The sequence below is a fragment of the Pelodiscus sinensis genome, chromosome 31 (assembly GCF_049634645.1).
Source record: "Pelodiscus sinensis isolate JC-2024 chromosome 31, ASM4963464v1, whole genome shotgun sequence".
Taxonomy (NCBI): Eukaryota; Metazoa; Chordata; order Testudines; family Trionychidae; genus Pelodiscus; species Pelodiscus sinensis.
The window spans coordinates 1-19,045 of NC_134741.1; the positions used below are offsets into that span (position 1 = coordinate 1).

A 19,045-nucleotide genomic window follows, 5' to 3' on the forward strand; every position below is an offset into this window, starting at 1 on the left:
GCATCACCTCTCAAAAGATATAAAGTCTCTAGCCTTAAACTGAACAAATAAGTTCTCAGGCAGCATTATTCTTATCTTGCATCTCTGTCATTCTCACATATCATCTACTGAAGTATTTTCCATTGATGTGTGTGTAGAGTAGGGTAGGGATGCTACATTTACATTAACTGGCTAATCAAATAGTTGATGCATGATTATTCGATAAGGGTACCTCCGCCTCTGAAGTGTAGCAACAGCCTCAGGGCTGTTACTACTTTTCAAAGGTGAAAGGGCTCTGGGGAGCACAGGGCCAGTGAGGTACTCAAGTCCCTGCTGGCCCTGTGCTCCCTGCAGCATTTCAAAGTGGCAATGCCACATGGAGCCCAGGGCCAGCGGGGGAGTTTCCAGCTGGCCCTGGGCTGTAGGCAGTGTTTCAAAGCAGCAGTGCTGTGTGTAGGCCAGGGTCAGGCTCCAGGCTGAAATACACCACCCCCCCCTTTTCCCTCCTCTTTCTGATACAGGCAGCAAGGGGGAAGGGAGTGACCAGTCAACTAGTGTGTCCACTGTGCAACAAGCATTTGCTTTTTCGGACAGTCAACTACAGCCACTCCCCGAGTTATGACCACCTCCACTTACAACCATCTGCACTTAGGACCAAAGCGATCGTAAATGCAGATCCGAGGTAGGAATGGCGATCCACGCTTACGAATAGTGCAGTCGCCATGCAACACTATGGGCTCTGAGTTATGAACACTTCGAGTTATGGACCAAGCGTTGGTCTGTAAGTTGTTCGTAACTCGGAGAGCGGCTGTAGTCACTCACATCCCTAGGTAACGGCCTGCCCCCCATGGGAGGCAGCAAGGCCAGGGGAGAAGCGGGAGCTGGGGGAGCCATTCTGGTTCAGAAAATATGGACACGGGATACACAGACCCAACCCAAACTCCCCCCCCCCCCCACAGCCACAAGCCTGCGCCTCAATCTCGCTAGTGGATCGAGGAGACTCCGCCAGCTCCAGCCCCCCGCAGCTTGACCGTGGCTGGCGTCAGCACCCCCCCCCCCCCGCCAGGGAGCCGCCCCGCTCGCAGCCGGAGATTTGGGTCCCAGGGCAAAGCCCCCCCCTCCCCCGCTGCTCCAGCGACTGATCTGCCCCCTGCAGTCCCCAGACCCGACACGTCACAGGTCCTGCCCCTCAACGCGCCAACCCCCCTCAACCCGCTCTGCTGCTCCGCTCTGCCCCCCCCCCCGACCGGAAGCGGAAGCAGCAGCGCGGCGAGTAACGGCTCCCTCAGAAATCGCCCCGGAGGGTGCGCAGTGACCGCGGCGGGCTCCGTTGCCTCGCGCGCAGAGTCGGACGCTGCTGCGGGCTCCGCCCAGGGGCCAATCGCAGCGGGGTGGACGGGCCGCGAGTGGCTGGCGGCGGCGGGACGCACTGAAAGCCCGGTCGGTGCGATGCGGAATGGGGAAGTGGTCAGGTCGCGCATGCGCAGCGCGTCAGTGACTCCGGTCCCTGGCTGAGCCAGGGCTTAGCTCAGACCGGGAGCTGCTGGCCACGCCCCCGCCCTGCGGTCTCTGAGCAAACCAGGCTCCCGGCGCGTGGCCCTTCCCGCTGCGCCTCGGAGACTCTCCACGCGCAGAGACCCAGCCCCGCCCCCAGGCAGCCTCCCGCCCGTCCGCGGGGAGGTGAGCCCCGCCCCCAAGGCTTGCAGAGGGCAGCCACGTGCGGGGGGGGGCTGTGGGCACCAGGGGCAGTGGGGGCCATGAGGCGTGGGAGGCTGGAGGCTTGACCTGTTGTTAGCTTCTGGGATCAGGGGACCATCTGCTGCTCTGCCCCGTCTCCCTCTCTGTGCCTGGGGGTTTCTCCCTAGGGATGTACCAGTGTGGTCTCTTAACTGATGAGCAAAAGCTTATAGGTTAATGCTACGAACCCCGGGCCCATCAGTTCATTATTTAACAGGCTGGCCAGCAGCTTAGCTCAGTTCTGGCAGGTGCAGGACCTTATGCCCCCACTGTGGCGCTGCATTTATAGTGTATTAGGATCTGGGCAGGCAGGCAGCCAGCTCAGTTCTGATTTGTGCTGGGTCTGGTGCTCAGACCATGTCGCCCTGCAGTTAGGCTGCTGCCACCCTGCATTGCTCCTTCTTTTTCAGAGGCAGCAGCACAGGGCAACAAGCAGTTGGTCTGCAAGAGGAGCTGGCTTTTAAACTGGCTCCCTTCACAGACTAGCTCCCAGCTGGCACCCCATGCTGCTGCTGGCCCCAACCCCGTAGACTACAGAATACTTGACTGATAAGAATTCATGAGGTTATCTGACTATTCAATTAACCGATATTTAACATCGCTACTTCTCCCTTCTGCTGGGGCAGGCTGTACTGATAGCACTCACAGGCCTGTGTGTTCTTTGGTGCCTTTTTTGCAGTAAGAGTGAGATCAGAGCAGGTTTGTTTCTGTTTTATCAAACACTGAACTTAAAACTTGCTGAAACCCTCTTGTCCTAGAGAAGCAGATTGTCCCAGGGCAGAGGGACTGAAAAGAACCATAGTTTTTTTTCCAAGTCTGGTTCCTGGTCAGTTAAAAATCCTGGTTCTCTGGGTCTGGTTCAGTTATCTGCAGAGCTGTCCCTGGGGAGAGAGTCTCTGGTTACTGCAAAGGCAGAAGAGGCTGATGTCTGCCTGTGCTCAGGATACAGAGCCCTAGAGCTGATTGAGTTTCCTGGATCAGATGCTGCTGTCACCGACATCGTGATCTGGGAACCCAACTGTGCAGTGGGTCTGTAGCAGGGAGAGACATTTACTGAAGCCCCTCTATGCCCGGGGAATGTTCCCCGGTGCCTGTTACTTGTCCGTTGGGGCAGCCCCAGGCTCTGCTGGTATCCACTCCAGGTGATGGGTAGAGAATTGGGGGACAAAGCTTGGGAGAGACAGGAAAGTTACTCAGCCAAACCAGCTGAGTTTGTGCCAGAGCGGAGGGGGTCCACGTGTATCTGCCGGTCTCAGAGTTACTGCCCTCAGTGACACAGCCAGGCTCCCACTGGAGACCAAATGCCTATGGGCACTGGGCAGGCACCAGTGCTCCCAGCAGAGGGGAGAAAGCAGGAGACAGGAGGGCAAAATGCGGAGATCAGAAGGGGCAGCAAGAAGTAGGGAATGAGGTTTCCAGCTCCCAAACCTGCCTAGACCAATTCACTGCCTCACCCTGAGCAGACTGACTGTCCTGGGAGCAAGGAGCAGGGAAGGAAAAGCCAGTTCTTGCGCCGTCCAGTCCCCATGTGATGGCGGGGGTTGGGGCGGGGTTGGTGCCCTCAGGGACAATGTGGGAGAATCCCCCCGAGTGGCACGTTTGGCACTTCTGCATTTTCCTGATGTTTGTCTCAGAGACTCTGTCCTGGGGAGAGTGTAAAAGTGCCTGGTGGGCTCAGCCCTGGAGGAGGGGCCAGGCCTGTGTTGTAACCACACAATTGAGGGTTTCCTAGAATGGCAAAGCCTAGTGCGTCTGTCTGTAGGGAGAGAGTCTGGGGGAACTGGGGTGTGAAATGGACCAAACCCTCTTTGGAGACCTCCCCAATCACCCCTCTCACCCTGACAGGCTGAAGACTCACGTACCCACTTTGCTCCAGATCATCCCATCTTGCAGGAGGCAGGGCAGGGAAATGGCTGTGGTGGAGCCTGCTCAGGTAGGGGATTTTGTGGGGAGCTGCAGGGGGTGTTATTGTGGAGGGGGGAGGGGCAGGAAATATAAAGGGTGGGATAAACCTGCTGGGACTTGCTCAGCCTAGACAATTGAGGTGATTGTCTGAACAGGCCCGTTGGGAGGGGCGTGAACATTCTCCCATTTTTGAAAGAGGGAACTCCCCCCCCCCCCCCCCCCCCCCCCCCCCAGATAGAGGTGGAAAAACTGACCAGAGTTCTCCACTGGTCCATCAAGGGCTTCTAGCCAGGATGGGCAGGGAGGGTGTCCCCAGGGCAGGCTCTAGGTTTTTTGTGGCCCCAAGCAAAAAAAATTTTGGCCACCCTTCCCCCCCCCCCCCCTTTTTGTTGGTCGCGACCTGGAGCAGGGCCAGCTCCGGCCATGGCTTAGGCATCCTGGCACAGAGGGAGGGGGCGTTCTACTCAACGCACTTGACCCGGACCACAGGATCTGGCCCAGCACAGCCCGGCATGGGGATAAGAGCTCGCCTGAGACCAGGACCGGCCCCAAATGACCGAGTGCCAGGCTGGAGCCCAGACGCCTGGGTTCTGTCCCCGGCCCTGCCACGGCCGGCCTGGAGCAAGTTGCTTCCCTGCTGCCTCAGTTTCCCCCTTTGGGAGCCGGGGAGATGCTGCTGCCCTGCGCGGCCAAGCATGGTGACCAGGTGGGGAGGGGCGGAGGGGCTGGGGCTCCCTGGCCACCTCTTACGGATGGATGCCCACGCACCATGACCCCCTGCAGGGCCCCGCACCCCTGCCTCTCCTATTTCCCCCACAGGGCCCTGCTGGGTCTGTGATGTGGTGCTGGCTGGTCAATCAGCGCGTGCAGCAGAGCACGTGCAGGTCCCAGCCCTGCAGGAAAAAGACTTGGGCAGCGTTGCCCGTGGAGGGGCGGGGCTATGGGGCACCTGCCTGGGTGCTGGGACCCCCCCTGCATGGGGAGGGCACATGGAAAGGGCTGCTGCTGGCAGGTGACTGTGGATGGGGGGCAGAATGGGGGTGGCACAGTACACACAAGTACACGCAAGTATGGCCAGAATGCCGCCCCTGGAAATGTGCCATCCCAAGCACGTGCTTGCTTTGCTGGTGCCTAGAGCCAGCCCTGGGTGTCCTAAGCCTTTGTTTGCCAGAAGCTGAAAATGAGTGATAGGGGGTGGAGAACTTGGTGATTCCCTGTTCTCTTCATTCCCTCTGGGGCACCTGCATTGGCTGCTGTTGGAAGGCAGAACACTGAGATAGATGGACCTTTCATCTGACCCAGCCTGGCCATTCCTATAGTTTTCTCATGCTGGGAACAGAGCTCACTAGCCACTGGCTACATGAAATAGGAAGCTGCTGGGATTCCTGTCCCTGTTGCCTCTGCAGAGCTCTGCTCCCACCTCAGCCTGTGGCTAGCAGTTGTGTGGTGAATTAGAAGATCTTGCCCTGCTCCATCTGCTGGGCGGCACAAGAAGCTCTCCCCTCTCTCTCTTCCTTCAAGCCTCCTGGCCTCTCTGAGCGTGGGGAGGGGAGGAAGTAATTCTGCTCCCTGGGCCTCCTCCATTGTGAGTACTGAAGTTGTGGCTGGGGCGGCAGACGCTAAGTGGGGGGCCCCTATTGTTTCAGATGCCGGTGACCTTCGAGGAGGTGGCTGTGTATTTCACCGCAGGGCAGGGGGCGCTGCTGGGCCCCGCTCAGAGAGCCCTCTACAGGGACGTCATGCAGGAGAACTACGAGACTGTGGTCTCACTGGGTAAAGATTCCTGTCCCCTCAACGCCATCGTCACTTAGATTAGAGGGGAGTGAATCACACAATCTACAGCCCCCGTGCGAGAGATACTTTAATCACCATGCCCCCTTCTGGGGAACAGGGGAGTCAGACACCTAAGGGACATGCTAATTCACCCCCATCTCTCCAGCTTTCAGGGGCCAGAAGCAGGGTACTGTCCTGCCTATATTATTTATCTTACTCACCTGCCTTCTTGAGACTAACTCCATCTGTGGGGAGGGTTCTAGGTTACACATATCAGAGGGGTAGCCGTGTTAGTCTGAATCTGCAAAAGCAACGAGGAGTCCTGTGGCACCTTATAGACTAACTGAAGTGTAGGAACATAAGCTTTCGTGGGCAAAGACCCACTTCGTCAGATGCATGCTCCTACACTTCAGTTAGTCTATAAGGTGCCACAGGACTCCTCGTCGCTTTTCTAGGTTACACAGGCTTGGAAATAGAGAGGAGTATAACCTCAGAGCGCTGTGTGTGTGTGTTGGCAAGTCCCCCAGATCCCACAGATCATTAAAACCCCTAGTGAGGGCATGATAACCTTTGTCACCAAGGGGTGGGGAATCACCGGCCCTGCACCCCCATCTGCAGCCAGACATGACTTTCAGCTGGCAGATAGAACAGAAGGTTTATGAGTTCACAGGGATGCTGCATAGAACAAACTTGCTAGCACAGAAACCAGGAGCAATCAGCATAATCCATCTTGGGAAGAAGGGGGCCAAGGGCCCCCATCTCGGCCCCCAAACCCGCAAGACTTACTTCGACCCTCCACAGTTCATCCCTGGCTATAGCCAGTCCCATCTCAAGCCTTTGCCTAGCTTCCCAGGCAAAAGGTGTCACCGGGTCACACACCCCTCCCAGGCTCAGATTTACAATGGCCCAGGCTCATGGCAATGTGCTAGTCTGCGCATCCTCCCTCAGTGAGTCATCCCCAAATTCCCATCTTCATCTAGATAGTGGTGCAGTGCCCAGGGAAACTGAGGCACACACCCAGGATCACTAAAGGACAGTAGAAATCACATTCAGCATAAAGTGAACAGAGCAAATACAATCCTGACTTCATCACGTCCCACACCTCGTTCCACCCCAGAATTCTGCCGCTCTCAAGATATCTAGTTACCATAGTCCTATACAGGATCAGTTTGAGCTCAGGGAATGTTCCTTGTGACACATACTCTGCCTAGACTTCATGCATCTTCACCTTGCCTGATTTCACCCCTGTGCAGGATTCTCCATTCCCAAACTGACCTGATTGCCCGGCTGGAACGAGAGGAAGAGCCGTGGGTCCCAGATCTCCAGCCCTCCAAAGAAATGGAGATTCAGAGAGGTACCCGCACAGGTGAGGAGTCAGGGAAACTGACAAAGAAACCTTCCAACAAGTGTGGGGGAAATGCTTAGACTCCCAAAAATGAACAGTGAGTGAGAGCCCTCACTTCCGCCCCATGTTCCCCAGATAGGGCTGCAGGTATCATCCTGGCAAATATCTGTCACAATTCCCTAGCCATCCTGTTAGCTGTCACAGGTTTCCTTCCTGCGTTTCCTTTCCTGGGAGTGTTTGGGTGGGGGATGGAGGCTGAAACCAATGTCTCCGTCTCCCCAACTATTACCATGCTATGCTTTCTGTCTCTGCCATTCCCCTGTTGGTCCTTTCTCCTCAGCACAGACAGTAACTCCTGCCTGTATTCTCCCTCTCCCAGCAGGTGGTAGGGCAATGAGAGAGAACAAGGAAGATAATGGATTGCAGGAAGGTCCTGGAACCGATGAATTACAAGGAATCTCTTTGGAAGGAGTTGAAGGGTATTTTTCCCCGTATGTAGAACAGGGGAAAACCTGGGGGAAACGACACAGGGCAGAGAAGCAGCTGGAGAACAATCCAAGCAGGAAAGCGGAGGAATCCATTGAATGCAGGGAAGGATCGAAGGACACCAAGGAAACTCCAGGCCAGGAGACAAATCACAATGGAAAGAAACCCTGTGAATGCTCAGATTGTGGGAAAAGATTCAGTGAGAAGTTAGGCCTTATTCTGCCCCAGAGAGGGCACACAGGAGAGAGACTCAGTAAGTGCCTGGTGTGTGGAAAAAGTCTGACTGAACTGTCATCCCATATTCAACATGAGATTATCCACATGGGAGAGAAATCCCATAAATGCTTTGAGTGTGGGAAAAGCTTCACCTTGCTATCATACCTTAGTAGACATCAAAAAACCCACTCAGGAGAGAAACCATATAAGTGCTTCAACTGTGGGAAAAGTTTCAGTCGGAGTGCACACCTTATTATCCATCATAGAATGCACACAGGAGAGAGACCCTATAAATGCCATGAATGTGGGAAAGATTTTGCCAAACGATCAGTCCTTACTGTTCATGAGAGAATCCACATGGGAGAGAGACCATATAAATGCCATGAATGTGGGAAAGGTTTTACTTGCCGATCAGCTCTCATTAGACATGAGGGAATCCACACAGGAGAGAGACCATATAAATGTTATGAGTGTGGGAAAAGTTTCACTATGCGATCAGACCTTACTGTCCATGAGAGAACCCACACGGGAGAGAGACCATATAAATGCCATGAGTGTGGGAAATGTTTCAGTAGGCGATCAGTCCTTATTAGACATGAGAGAACCCACACAGGAGAGAGACCATATAAATGCCTTGACTGTGGAAAAAGTTTCAGTCAGAGTTCACACCTTATTATCCATCAGAGGTTGCACACAGGAGAGCGACCGTATAAATGCAATGAATGTGGGAAAGGTTTCACTGAGCGATCAGTCCTTACTGCCCATGAGAGAACCCACACAGGAGAGAGACCATATAAATGCCTTGATTGTGGGAAGAGCTTCAGGCAAACCTCAACTCTTACTAGACATGAGAGAATCCACACAGATCCTCCATCAGCAAATCCTTCCGGAAAGAATACTCTCAGAAGTGTTATACATACTAGCTAATGAAACTGGCTAAAAGCCTGGTCACTAGAGACCGCTCCACAGCTGAGGGAAATTCTCTCCATGCCCTGGCTGACCCCACACACAGATGAGTGACATTTGGCTCCTTGGGATCCAGATGTCCAGTACTGGGGTGAGGAGACCACAGCACCGAACAATCAACTCGTCTGTGATTGTTGGGTCAATAATTGTGGGCTCTACTTGGTCTCAGCAAACCCCAATCAACCGTCCTGCTGGCTGCAGCCCTGATTGCTGACCTGATGGGCCACAGGGGGAAGAAGGAAGAAACAAACTCTTCCAGATGCTCCCCATCCCTGCCTCAAGTTCCCTCTTTCCCTATCCCAGCTGGGATCCCCTGCCATGGACATTGAGAGAGACATTTGGACCAGGCCCTACTTTCCATCTAGCCACCCATCCCCACTGCTCCTCTTCCATCACCCCTTGGCTGACCTCCCCCACTTTCTTAGAGCTGTTTCCTAGAAGCAGTTGGTGCTGAAAGGCTGCTAAATCCTCCCCTCCCCAAATCAGACAGAGATGCTGGGATCTGCAAGATCAAATGCTAAGGGGCCAGGAGGATGGTTTGTGGAGGTAACCGGCTAGAGCTCTGTGCATATACAGAAAAGTGTGTCTGCAGCAGCAAAACTTTCGGGATCTCCGGAGATATATGCAGAGTTGCAGGGCTCTGCCCCAGACCCAGGCAGGTTGCATGGGGGCAGATCCCCACAGAAGCCTATGTGGTTCTCCCATACCCTTCTCTGGTTGAGAGGGTGACTCAGAGTTGCACATGGCAGCAGCCAGGTGCGCTGCTCTGGGGAGCAACAGTGAGCCCTACACTTCTCTGGGAAGGAGCCTCAAGCAGTCCCCATTTCCTGGGTAGGAGAAGGGTCCATACCACGGTTCTTCGTGTAGACCACAGAGTTATATATTGTTTTATGTAATGTTCTTAATGGATAGTGTAAGAATAAATGTTAAACAATCCTAACTCTGGTGGCCACTCTTCTCTGACTAGCACAGAAGAACAGTCTTCTATCCTCTTAATAAAGATGTATCAGGCAAAGTGTTTGTGATTGTATACGATGTCAAAACAGAAAGATATCAGAAGGATTCTTGTAATTCAGCATGATCACACTGTTGCTCTTAAGAGTAATTAGAATATAGATTGTGTTATAAAGAAAATATGATGAATGATTAAATGTTTGTATTAATAGAAGCTTTGTATTAGGAAATAGATTGATACCTTTTGTATGGACAATTATATCCTTTTTCCCATGTGTGAAATGATTGTGTAGTAGAAATACACATTTTGTCATACAATGGAGTCCAATCCAACAATACAAGTAGTATAAGGGATCTACCATCAATCAAACATTGGCCCTGCCCCCGATCCCTTAGGCCCTGCCTATCTGTAACCTGAAGGCCAACCCCCAGGGGTAGTACATCTGGGGTCAAGAGGGACATGTGACTGGAATTAGTGTCATGTGACACCTCTCCCCCTCTAAGAACTTCTCCCCACCACCCTCTACCAATCAGGAAGGTTTTCTCCCTCATTAAACCACCCCAAGAGCTGATTTGACCAGTCACAGGGGCAGTTCTGGGAACGGTTCACCCATCCCCAGAAGTGGGTCATGTGACCCCTCTAAGGGCTTCTCCTGCCCCCACATCATTTTTGCGTGAATAGTTGGGATTATACTTTTCCATGTGCAATACTTAGTATTAATAAGTGCAATTTGCTGTTGTGTTGCCCAGTTACCTAGTTTTGTGAGATCCCTTGGTAACTCTTTACAGTCAGCTTTGAACTTAACTATTTTGAGTAATTTCGTAGTATCTGCAGATTTTGCCATCTCACTATTTACCCCCTTTTCAAGAATATTTGCATGTTTAACAGTACTGGTCTAAATGCAAATCCCAGCAGCACAACACTCATTGCTATTCCTCCCCCTCTCCCAGCTTTTAAGTACATGGCAATGTTTTCATGATGATCTAAGGCTCCCTTAATTACATGAATGACCAGTCTTTTGTAATTCTTAATCACCTGCCTCCCTTTTTTTATAACAAATTCCCTGCCCCAAAGGCAAAGCTACAGGCGTTCACATTCTATTGTGGTTAAGAACTACTTTTGAAGCCAGGGCATGCAGCTTTAAGCAGACATCAAATATGAAATCCAGGGGTTCAAACTTGGTACTTAGCCACCCATGTACATATGGCTGTGTTTTTACAAATCAGAATGCTGGTTTGCACATGTGTCAGTGGGGTGATGAAAGTACTTATGAACAAGTTACAGACCAAACACTTGGGCTATGTCTATACTGGCATGATGTTGCACCAGAGCTATGCAAATGAGGCTAAGTGTGGAATATCGCTGGGCCTCATTTGCATATATAATGAGCGGCCATTTTTGCAGAAGAGGCTCTTGTGCAAGAAGGAGCTGTCTACATGGCCCCTTCTTGCGCAAGAAAAACCCTCTTGCGCAATGCCATTATTCCTGAAAATAATCAGTGTAGCGGATTGCGCAAGAGGGTTTTTCTTGCGCAAGAAGGGGCAGTGTAGACAGGTCCTTCTTGCGCAAGAGCCTCTTCCACAAAAATGGCAATTCATTATATATGCAAATGTGATATTCCATGCTTAGCTTCATTTGCATAGCTCTGGCACAAGATCGCACCAGTGTAGACATGGCCTATGTCGTAACTCAAAGTGTTTGTAAGTCGGACCCCATTCATTTACATGCAAGCATGCTGTTCGTAAGTGCGGATTGCATTTTTAACGTGGGGACCACCTTTACGACCACTTAATGGGAGGTCTGGTCATAAGTATGAACGGTCATAAATTGACCATTCATAACTTGGGGACCGGCTGTAGTGAGTAACTAAGTGCTTCCATAGTAATAGAAATGTAGCAGTGTTCGTCTGGTATAGCTGAACAACAAAATACAGGACTATATAGCACTTTAAAGACTAACAAGATGGTTTATTAGATGATGAGCTTTCGTGGGCCAGACCCACTTCCTCAGATCAAATAGTGGAAGAAAATAGTCACAACCATATATACCAAAGGATACAATTAAAAAAATGAACACATATGAAAAGGACAAATCAAATTTCAGAACATATGTGTTCATTTTTTTAATTGTATCCTTTGGTATATATGGTTGTGACTATTTTCTTCCACTATTTGATCTGAGGAAGTGGGTCTGGCCCACGAAAGCTCATCATCTAATAAACCATCTTGTTAGTCTTTAAAGTGCTACATAGTCCTGTATTTTGTAAGTGCTTCCAGAAATTGTAGTGGAGTACAATATTTTCTTAAAAAAAACACAGAAATCTACTTGAGTAAAAGTCAAAGTATCACAAAAATATATTATTTGAGTAAAGTACAAATACTGAAAAAATGTACTCGAGTAGTGTAACGAAGTATTTCATCTGAAGAAATGGGTTGTTCCCATGAAAGCTCATGTTTTGTTAGTCTTTAAAGTGCTGTTAGGCTATTCGTTGTTTTGTAAGTTTTTCCAGTTATAGACTAACTCAGCTACCCCTCTGAAGTATTTCTACTTAGTTACTTTCCACCTCTGGGTGTTACTGGCACCACACAGTAACATGCTGAACTACTTGGCCAACAAAGCCTGTTCTTACAAGCAATGACCCTTTCAGAAAGTAGCTTTGGGCAGCTGCAGGGATGTTGTAGGCTCTGGAAAAAGGTGGGTGGGTCAGGAGAGTTGTTTCCAGGCAAGGGAATTAGCTCAAGTGGCAGAGTGCATGCTTAGTATGTGAGAGGCAGGTGGGATTGATGCCCATGTTCTCCAGAGATGGGGAATCCCCATTCCTCTCTTCACAGGCAGAGCCAGCCAGGGGGACTAAGGGCCTCTTGTAGCCCCTCCCTTTTCCTACTTGCTCCTCCCAAAAGCTAGCCTTGGCAGAGCAGAAAGCTGCTGGGCCCAGCAGGAGCACTGAAGACAGGCCCCAGGGGAGCAGAGTTGGTCAACTGGAGAAGTGCCTGTTACATGGGTGAGAGATATTGGTTTTGCTCCACATAATCTCCAACCATCTCCTTTGGGGTGAGGCACTGGCTGCTTTCCTGTTGGCACAACACCAGCCCTTTGTCCCCTCCTCCATGCTTCTCCTCACAAAGCTGATTGGGTAGCAGAGAGTGCCACTCAAGGGCACAATCACTCAGCTCTCTGGGAGTGACTAAGCAGACTGGTGGGAGGTGCCAGTAGAGCAGGTCACCCACAGGGCCCTTGAGCTCAGCCCATGCTACAGGCAGCCAGACAACTTGGAATGAGCCAGAACTAGGCAGGACAAGGGGATGGGAAAGGTGCAAGGCAGAGAACAGAGACAGGTAGCAGAAAAGAACATCCATGAAAGGGAGCAGCAGTGTTTTTCACCACTGTTCTTCTGGAAAGGAGTATCCCGAGAAGGCAGCTTGACTTTCATTTTCTTACCCCACTTTTCACTTGCTTGTTTGTGAGAGGGAGGGAGCAAGCTCAAGTTCCTGTTGCTCAGAGAATTGTAGCTACTGGTAGCCAGCCATGTCTTTCTTCCCCTGTCCTGGCCCCATTCAAGGGGTGGGGGGGGGGCCACCTCTTCTGTAGGAGCTGCTAGGTAAAATGACTCTGGTGGGATTTGATTCCACAACCTTTGAATGACTGGCCTGGCTCACACTAACCACCATAGTTTAGAAGTCTGACATACTTTCCATTGCACCATAGAGCCCTACATGCTGTATAGCTTGTCATCATCTCTTGCTGCTTTGCAGTGATGCAATAAGAGAAAGGGCAGCCAGGTCTGTCTTTTTAGGAGAGCAAGTAGGAAGAGGGAGGGGGTTACTGCAGGAACTTAGTCCCCTGGCTGGCTGGGGCTGCCTGTGAGAAGGAAGGAGGACACCCCAGCTACTGGAGAACATGGGTATTGATCCCATTGTCTCACATGCAGAGCAAGGGCTCTGACGCTTGAACTAATTCCCCTGTGGCAGTGCTGTTCTCCCGATAACCCATTTCATTTCACTGGGCACTGCAGGCTTTTGGCAAGGTGACCTGTTTTTCTTCAGCCCTTTGCTCTGGTCAGGGAGGCCAGAACAAGAAACAGGCTGAGCAGCCTGCAAGGAGTCCATCCTGGTGGGAGGACAGACCTGCAGATGCAGACCCTATGCAGTCCCAGCATGCTGGGAGGGGCTCTGGCCACCTCCTTTCCTCCCCTCTCTCTCAGTTGCCTCCTTCTCCTGGGGGCTGGTCACTCCCCAGACTCAGGGGCTGTGGCTTGTCCCTGTGGGCACAGCCTGGGCAGAGAGAGGGAGAGATTTAAACAGGAACCTCTCTCCCCATGTGCATGGCCCGCCCACTATAAGAGACACACACATGCGCTATTTTACACTCAGTTCTAGGGAGTAGCATCAGAGGCTCCCTTCTTATGTGTCACACAGTGCCTGGGCAGGGGGATCCTGAGAATGCTCTGACCCACGGGAGGAGTGAGAGGACCGCATGTCCGTGAAGAGCATCCCGTGGCCTGAGTGAGCGTGTGGGGGGGGGGGGCTCACTCAGAGAAAGCCCCCCACAGTTCTCCGTGGCCTTGGGGTCAAAAGACCGGAGGCAGCAGAGTAAGGCGGGGCATGTGAGATGCTGTGTCCTAGAGGAAACTCAAGCTCACAATGGGAGCCTGATACTTTCCAATGAGCTGGTGCCTGATGGGGATTATTGGAGATGGAGGGAAGTTTGGGGCTGGATCTTATTGTGTGGGAGCCACGTTCTGTCTCTTGCCTGCCCCGGCTCTCTCCAGCCCAGCTCTGCTTCACCCTGCACAGCAGCCTCTCCTGGAGCCAGTCCAATGGCCCTGCCCTCCTCTAGAAACCTCTGCCTGGGGTCTGCCCCATTGGCCTGGGGCTAGTGCTGGGCTGGGTGATGTCATAAAAGGCTGAGAGGCAGGATCTTTTATCTCCATGGTGACTCTGGAATTGCAGGAAGGGAGAATTCATTTTTGGAAGCCTCTTCAGAGTGGCTGATGGGCTTTGAAGGGGCTGGGCAGAGTCTGGCTTGGCGAGTGAACTTTGAGAAGTCATTGCTCTGAGCCTCAGTTTCCCCTTCTGCAGGAAAGGGTACATGGATACTTCCCACCCTCAGGAAAGTGCTGTGAGACCTTCAGTCACGAAGCAATATATTTATGAATAAATAACAGCAAGGCTGGCAACTCGCAGGGTCTTTCTCTTGGCGCACCAAAAGGGGAGATGCACCACAGATGTATTTCCACTGCAATTCCTTTTAGATACATTAGTGATGGGGGGTGGGGGGTGTTAACAAATTAAGACTTTACAGATGGAAGAAATTACAAGAGTGGGCTGAGCAGATGAAAAATTCATCACTACACATTTCAGTGGCCTGGATCTCCAACCACTATAGGAGGATCACTGAGTGCAAGGGTGGGGAACTTTGTTTGGGTCGGAGGCCCATGGCCCACAGAAAAATCAGTTGGAGGCTGAGAAACTGAGAATCGAGAAACAACCCCCCCCATCAGTGTGGGCTCCTCAATGCTGGGGGGAGCCCCAAGCTTCAGGGGCTGAGGTTTCCCACCCCGACAGTGATTCTCCATCAGCTTCACGCTACCCCACTGCCAGCTGCTGCTGCCTCAGTTAATTCCATATTTGTACCTGTTTCTCTGAATAGGCTCAGCTGTCGCTATCACTGTAGCCTGTCTGTGCTGGTTAGAAACTGCTGCCCCTTTCTGTACAGCCCAGCTATGCACTGGGTACAGCAATAGGGTGCAGTGTCTGCAGCTGTCAGCAAGGAGAGCTGTGGTGAGACCTGGCTCCTTGCAGTATCCCGAGATGGGGCTTGGCCTGGGAAAGACAGGGTATAGCCTGTCTCCCCGCTGGGTACACATACCCCATCCACTCCACCCCTTCCCAGAGGCTGTTGGATCCAGCTCCAGCTGTAATTCTGAGTTGAGATGGAGAACCCAGAGACAGCGCAGCTCAGGGCAAGAGTCTCTTCAGGCTTCACCACCTTAGGCCAGACTGTGCCAGCTGCACGAGAGAGGACACCTGGGGTGCGTCTAGACTGGCAAGATTTTGCGCAAAAGCGGCTGCTTTTGTGCAAAAATTTGCCAGCTGTCTACACTGGCTGCTTGAATTTGCGCAAGAGCACTGACTTTCTAATGTAAGAATTCAGTGCTTCTTGCACAAATACTTTGATGCTCCCACTCAGAGATAAGCCCTCTTGCGCAAGAATACTTGCACAAGAGGGCCAGTGTAGACAGGCACCTTAATTTTTTGCGCAAGAAATCCGGCTGGCTAAAATGACCATCGGAGCTTTCTTGCGGAAAAGCGCGTCTATACTGGGCACGGATGCTTTTGCGCAAAAGCACTTTTTGCGCAAAAGCATCCGTGCCAATCTAGACGCTCTTTTGCGGAAATACTTTTAACAGAAAATTTTTTCCGTTAAAAGTATTTCTGCAAAATCATGCCAGTCTAGACGCAGCCCTGGAGAAAAGGAACAAGCCCAGGAAGGAATTAACCACTGAATGTGTGTGCAGGTCCCTGAGCCCTGCACTGTCCCAGAGGCACTCACTGGGGAGGGCAGAGAGCAGGGCTGGGAAAAGCAGCAGAGGTTCCAGTCTCATTTGCACAACAGTGAGGGAAACTCTGGAGAGGGCAGGGCTGGACAGAGACCGAGGCCACAAGACCCAGTACTTGCTATGTAACCTGGCAGGGATTTGCAGGCATGTTCCCCAGGCAAGAGATGAGCACTCAGTACAGCACTCAGCTTAGTGCACACAGCATGGGAAGAGGGGATTGAGGGCAGGTGGGAGAGTGTCGAGCACTGGGCACTGGATTGGGACCCAGGAGACCTCACTGGGCCAGGAATTTGCAGGCAGTCTGATCCAATGGAAATAAACTACTGGGAGAGAGAATCCTGTCTCATGGAGTGGAGGCTCATACAGCTCCTTCCCCCCTCCTTCTCCCCCACCACGTGTGCAGGAGGAAGCCCCATGAAACCTTTGGCTATTCTAAAATGTGCTGTGCACCTACTGTGGACACAAGACAATGCCCAGAAGATGCCTAGAGGCAGGAGTCTCTCTTGGGAGGGATAGATGAAGAAGAAACCACAGATGCAGGGAGAGAGGCTGGTTTCCATCCCAGAGAGTGACGGAGGCTTTATGGGAGGGTGGGGGGATTGGGTGTGAAGCACAGGAACAGAAAATTGTAGGACTGGCAGGAGATGTCATTTAGTCCAGAGTTCTGCACTCCTGGCAGTACTGAGCATTATCTAGCTACCTAGTGTTGTCTGGGCTGCATCAGAACAAGAGCTGCAATCGCAGTGACAAAGCCACCAGAGGGGAACGGACCAGCTTAGAATATGAGGGTCTCTCTCTCTCTCTCTGAGGCCATTAGAGATGGACCATTTGGAATGGCAGGGAAGGGGGGGCCATATCAGGAAGCTCCGGTAAAATAGCATCATGTTACCCCCACAGTCCCTACTCCCTCCTCTGCACTGACACAGCACTTTGGAAACTTGCCTGGCTCTGTGTGGCAATGGGAGCTGGGATTTATTGTTCTGCTTCAGACAACGTCCTGGTACTGCCTTCACTGAGGGGACCAGGGCTGCCAGCTGTGTCATTCTGCATTTTGGACTCTTTTATGTTGATTTTCCTTCAATCAAAACAGGAATTGGTTTACACCTGCTGTCCAAACCCCTTTCATGTGCCATTGCATGTGCCACTCACATCCTTAACAATCACCCTATCCTGATCCAACATTTTTTTCTCACCCGAACCCTGACCCTGGCTTTGTTCACTCACTCCAGCTTGGGTCCCATTGTAATCTGAGTTTAAATGCTGTCCACTCGCCCAAAGCATCAGACTGTATTCATCCTCAGCAACAATCTTGAATTATTTTTCACCTAAATCTTAAGGCTGTGTCTACACTGGTGCGATCCTGCGCAAAAGCAGCCGCTCTTGCGCAAAAGCTTGCTGCCTATCTACACTGGCTGCGTGTTCTTGCGCAAGTAAACTGACATTCTAATGTATGAAATAAGGGCTTTTTGCACCAGAACTCTGACGCTCCCGCTCAGGAATAAGCCCTTTTGTGTGACTATTCTTGTGCAAGAAGCCAGTGTAGACAGGCAACACGAATTTCTTGCGCAAGAAAGCCCTATGGTTAAAATGGCCATCAGAGCTTTCTTGCGCAAGAGAGCGTCTACACTGGCACGGACGCTCTTGCACAAAAACACATGCCAGTGTAGACGTTCTCTTCTGGAAGAGATTTGCAGAACTCTTCCACAAGAATTTTTGCGTGAGAATGCGCCAGTGTAGACACAGCCTAACTGTATCCTTAACCCCTGTCACTTCACACCTAACATGGAGTATTTTCCATGCTCTGTCTCTAGGGCTGTGTCTAGACTAGCCAGATTTTCCAGAAAATCAGCCACTTTTCCAGAAAAACTTGCCAGCTGTCTACACTGGCTGCTTGAATTTGCGCAAGAACACTGACGATCTAATGTATGATTGTCAGTGTTCTTGCGGAAATACTATGCTGCTCTCATTCGGGCAAAAGTCCTTTTGCGCAAAACTTTTGCACAAAAGGGCCCGTGTAGACAGCTCAGATTTGTTTTCCGCAAAAAAGCCCCGATCGCGAAAATGGCCATCAGGGCTTTTTTGTGGAAAAGCGTGTCTAGATTGGCACAGACGCTTTTCCGCAAAAAGTGCTTTTGCAGAAAAGCATCTGTGCCAATCTAGACACTCTGTTCCGAAAATGCTTTTAACGGAAAACTTTTCCGTTAAAAGCATTTCCAGAAAATCATGCCAGTCTAGACGTAGCCTAGTTCTCTGGATTTTCCCATGCAGGGCAGCTAAGAGAAGGCAGAGAAACATGAAGATTGATTCATTCCAATCCAAGTATTTGCTGTGGGTAGGGGGAGAATAAATGGGCAGCCCAGGAACCACCAGCGAGCCTCTGTTTGTGGGTGTTCCACCTGAATTGGTGGGGCTCTTTGATCGTTCCAGTCCCACGTCACTGTGAGACCCTCTGTCCATGAGCTGAGTCCCCGGCCAGTGCAAAGATGCTGCTGCCCAGCCAGAGCTTTTCCAGACTAAAGGGGGTGGCTTTGCCTGGCAGCTACTCGCAACACATCATTGCTACCTCCCTGCTTGGCAGGTCCTGCTTGGTCACGATGCTCCAGGCTTGCCTCCACTTTGCCTGGCTCCATCTCAACTGGTTGCAGGGTCCCCTCTTCACCTTGCTGGCGCTGCAACGAGGGTGCAGTGCCCCACAGGGGAGCTCTAGGTACACACGGGGGCTGGACTGCCTAGGAGTGGGAACAGGAATTACTTTCCCCACAGCCTCCACTGGGAAGCCCCTCTCCAGCCAGCATGGCTAATCTCTGCAGCTTTCCCAGGGAGCAGGTGTGGCACATTATTTTGGCCCTGCTCCCGCCATGAAACATAAGGGCAGCTGGCAGAGCAAGACACCACAGTGCCACTTACCTTCCAGCAGGGAAGTGAGCGCTGCTGTGTGGCTCTGCAAAGGAGATGAGTAGGAAGGGAATTTATTGTGCCTGGGCAAGCAGGCTTGCAACTTCGAGAGAACTATGGCCCATGGACCCACTTCATCACAGAGTTATGTTCATAGTCTTAAATTATTGCTACTGCTTTTAAACTTAACCAGGCACAATGACCCTCTCTGTCATCTGAAATTCTGAAT

General features: G+C 51.6%; 1 protein-coding gene across 1 annotated transcript; it reads left to right on the plus strand.

Moving 5' to 3' along the window:
* The first annotated feature begins 1,239 nt into the window (after nucleotides 1–1,239).
* LOC142821586 (uncharacterized) lies at nucleotides 1,240–9,347 on the plus strand. Its single transcript, XM_075912991.1, has 5 exons — nucleotides 1,240–1,419; nucleotides 3,562–3,649; nucleotides 5,268–5,394; nucleotides 6,648–6,760; nucleotides 7,119–9,347. The coding sequence occupies exons 4-5, from the start codon at nucleotides 6,733–6,735 to the stop codon at nucleotides 8,366–8,368; spliced, it is 1,278 nt and encodes a 425-aa protein (XP_075769106.1). The 5' UTR covers nucleotides 1,240–1,419; nucleotides 3,562–3,649; nucleotides 5,268–5,394; nucleotides 6,648–6,732; the 3' UTR covers nucleotides 8,369–9,347.
* The last annotated feature ends 9,698 nt before the right edge of the window (nucleotides 9,348–19,045 follow it).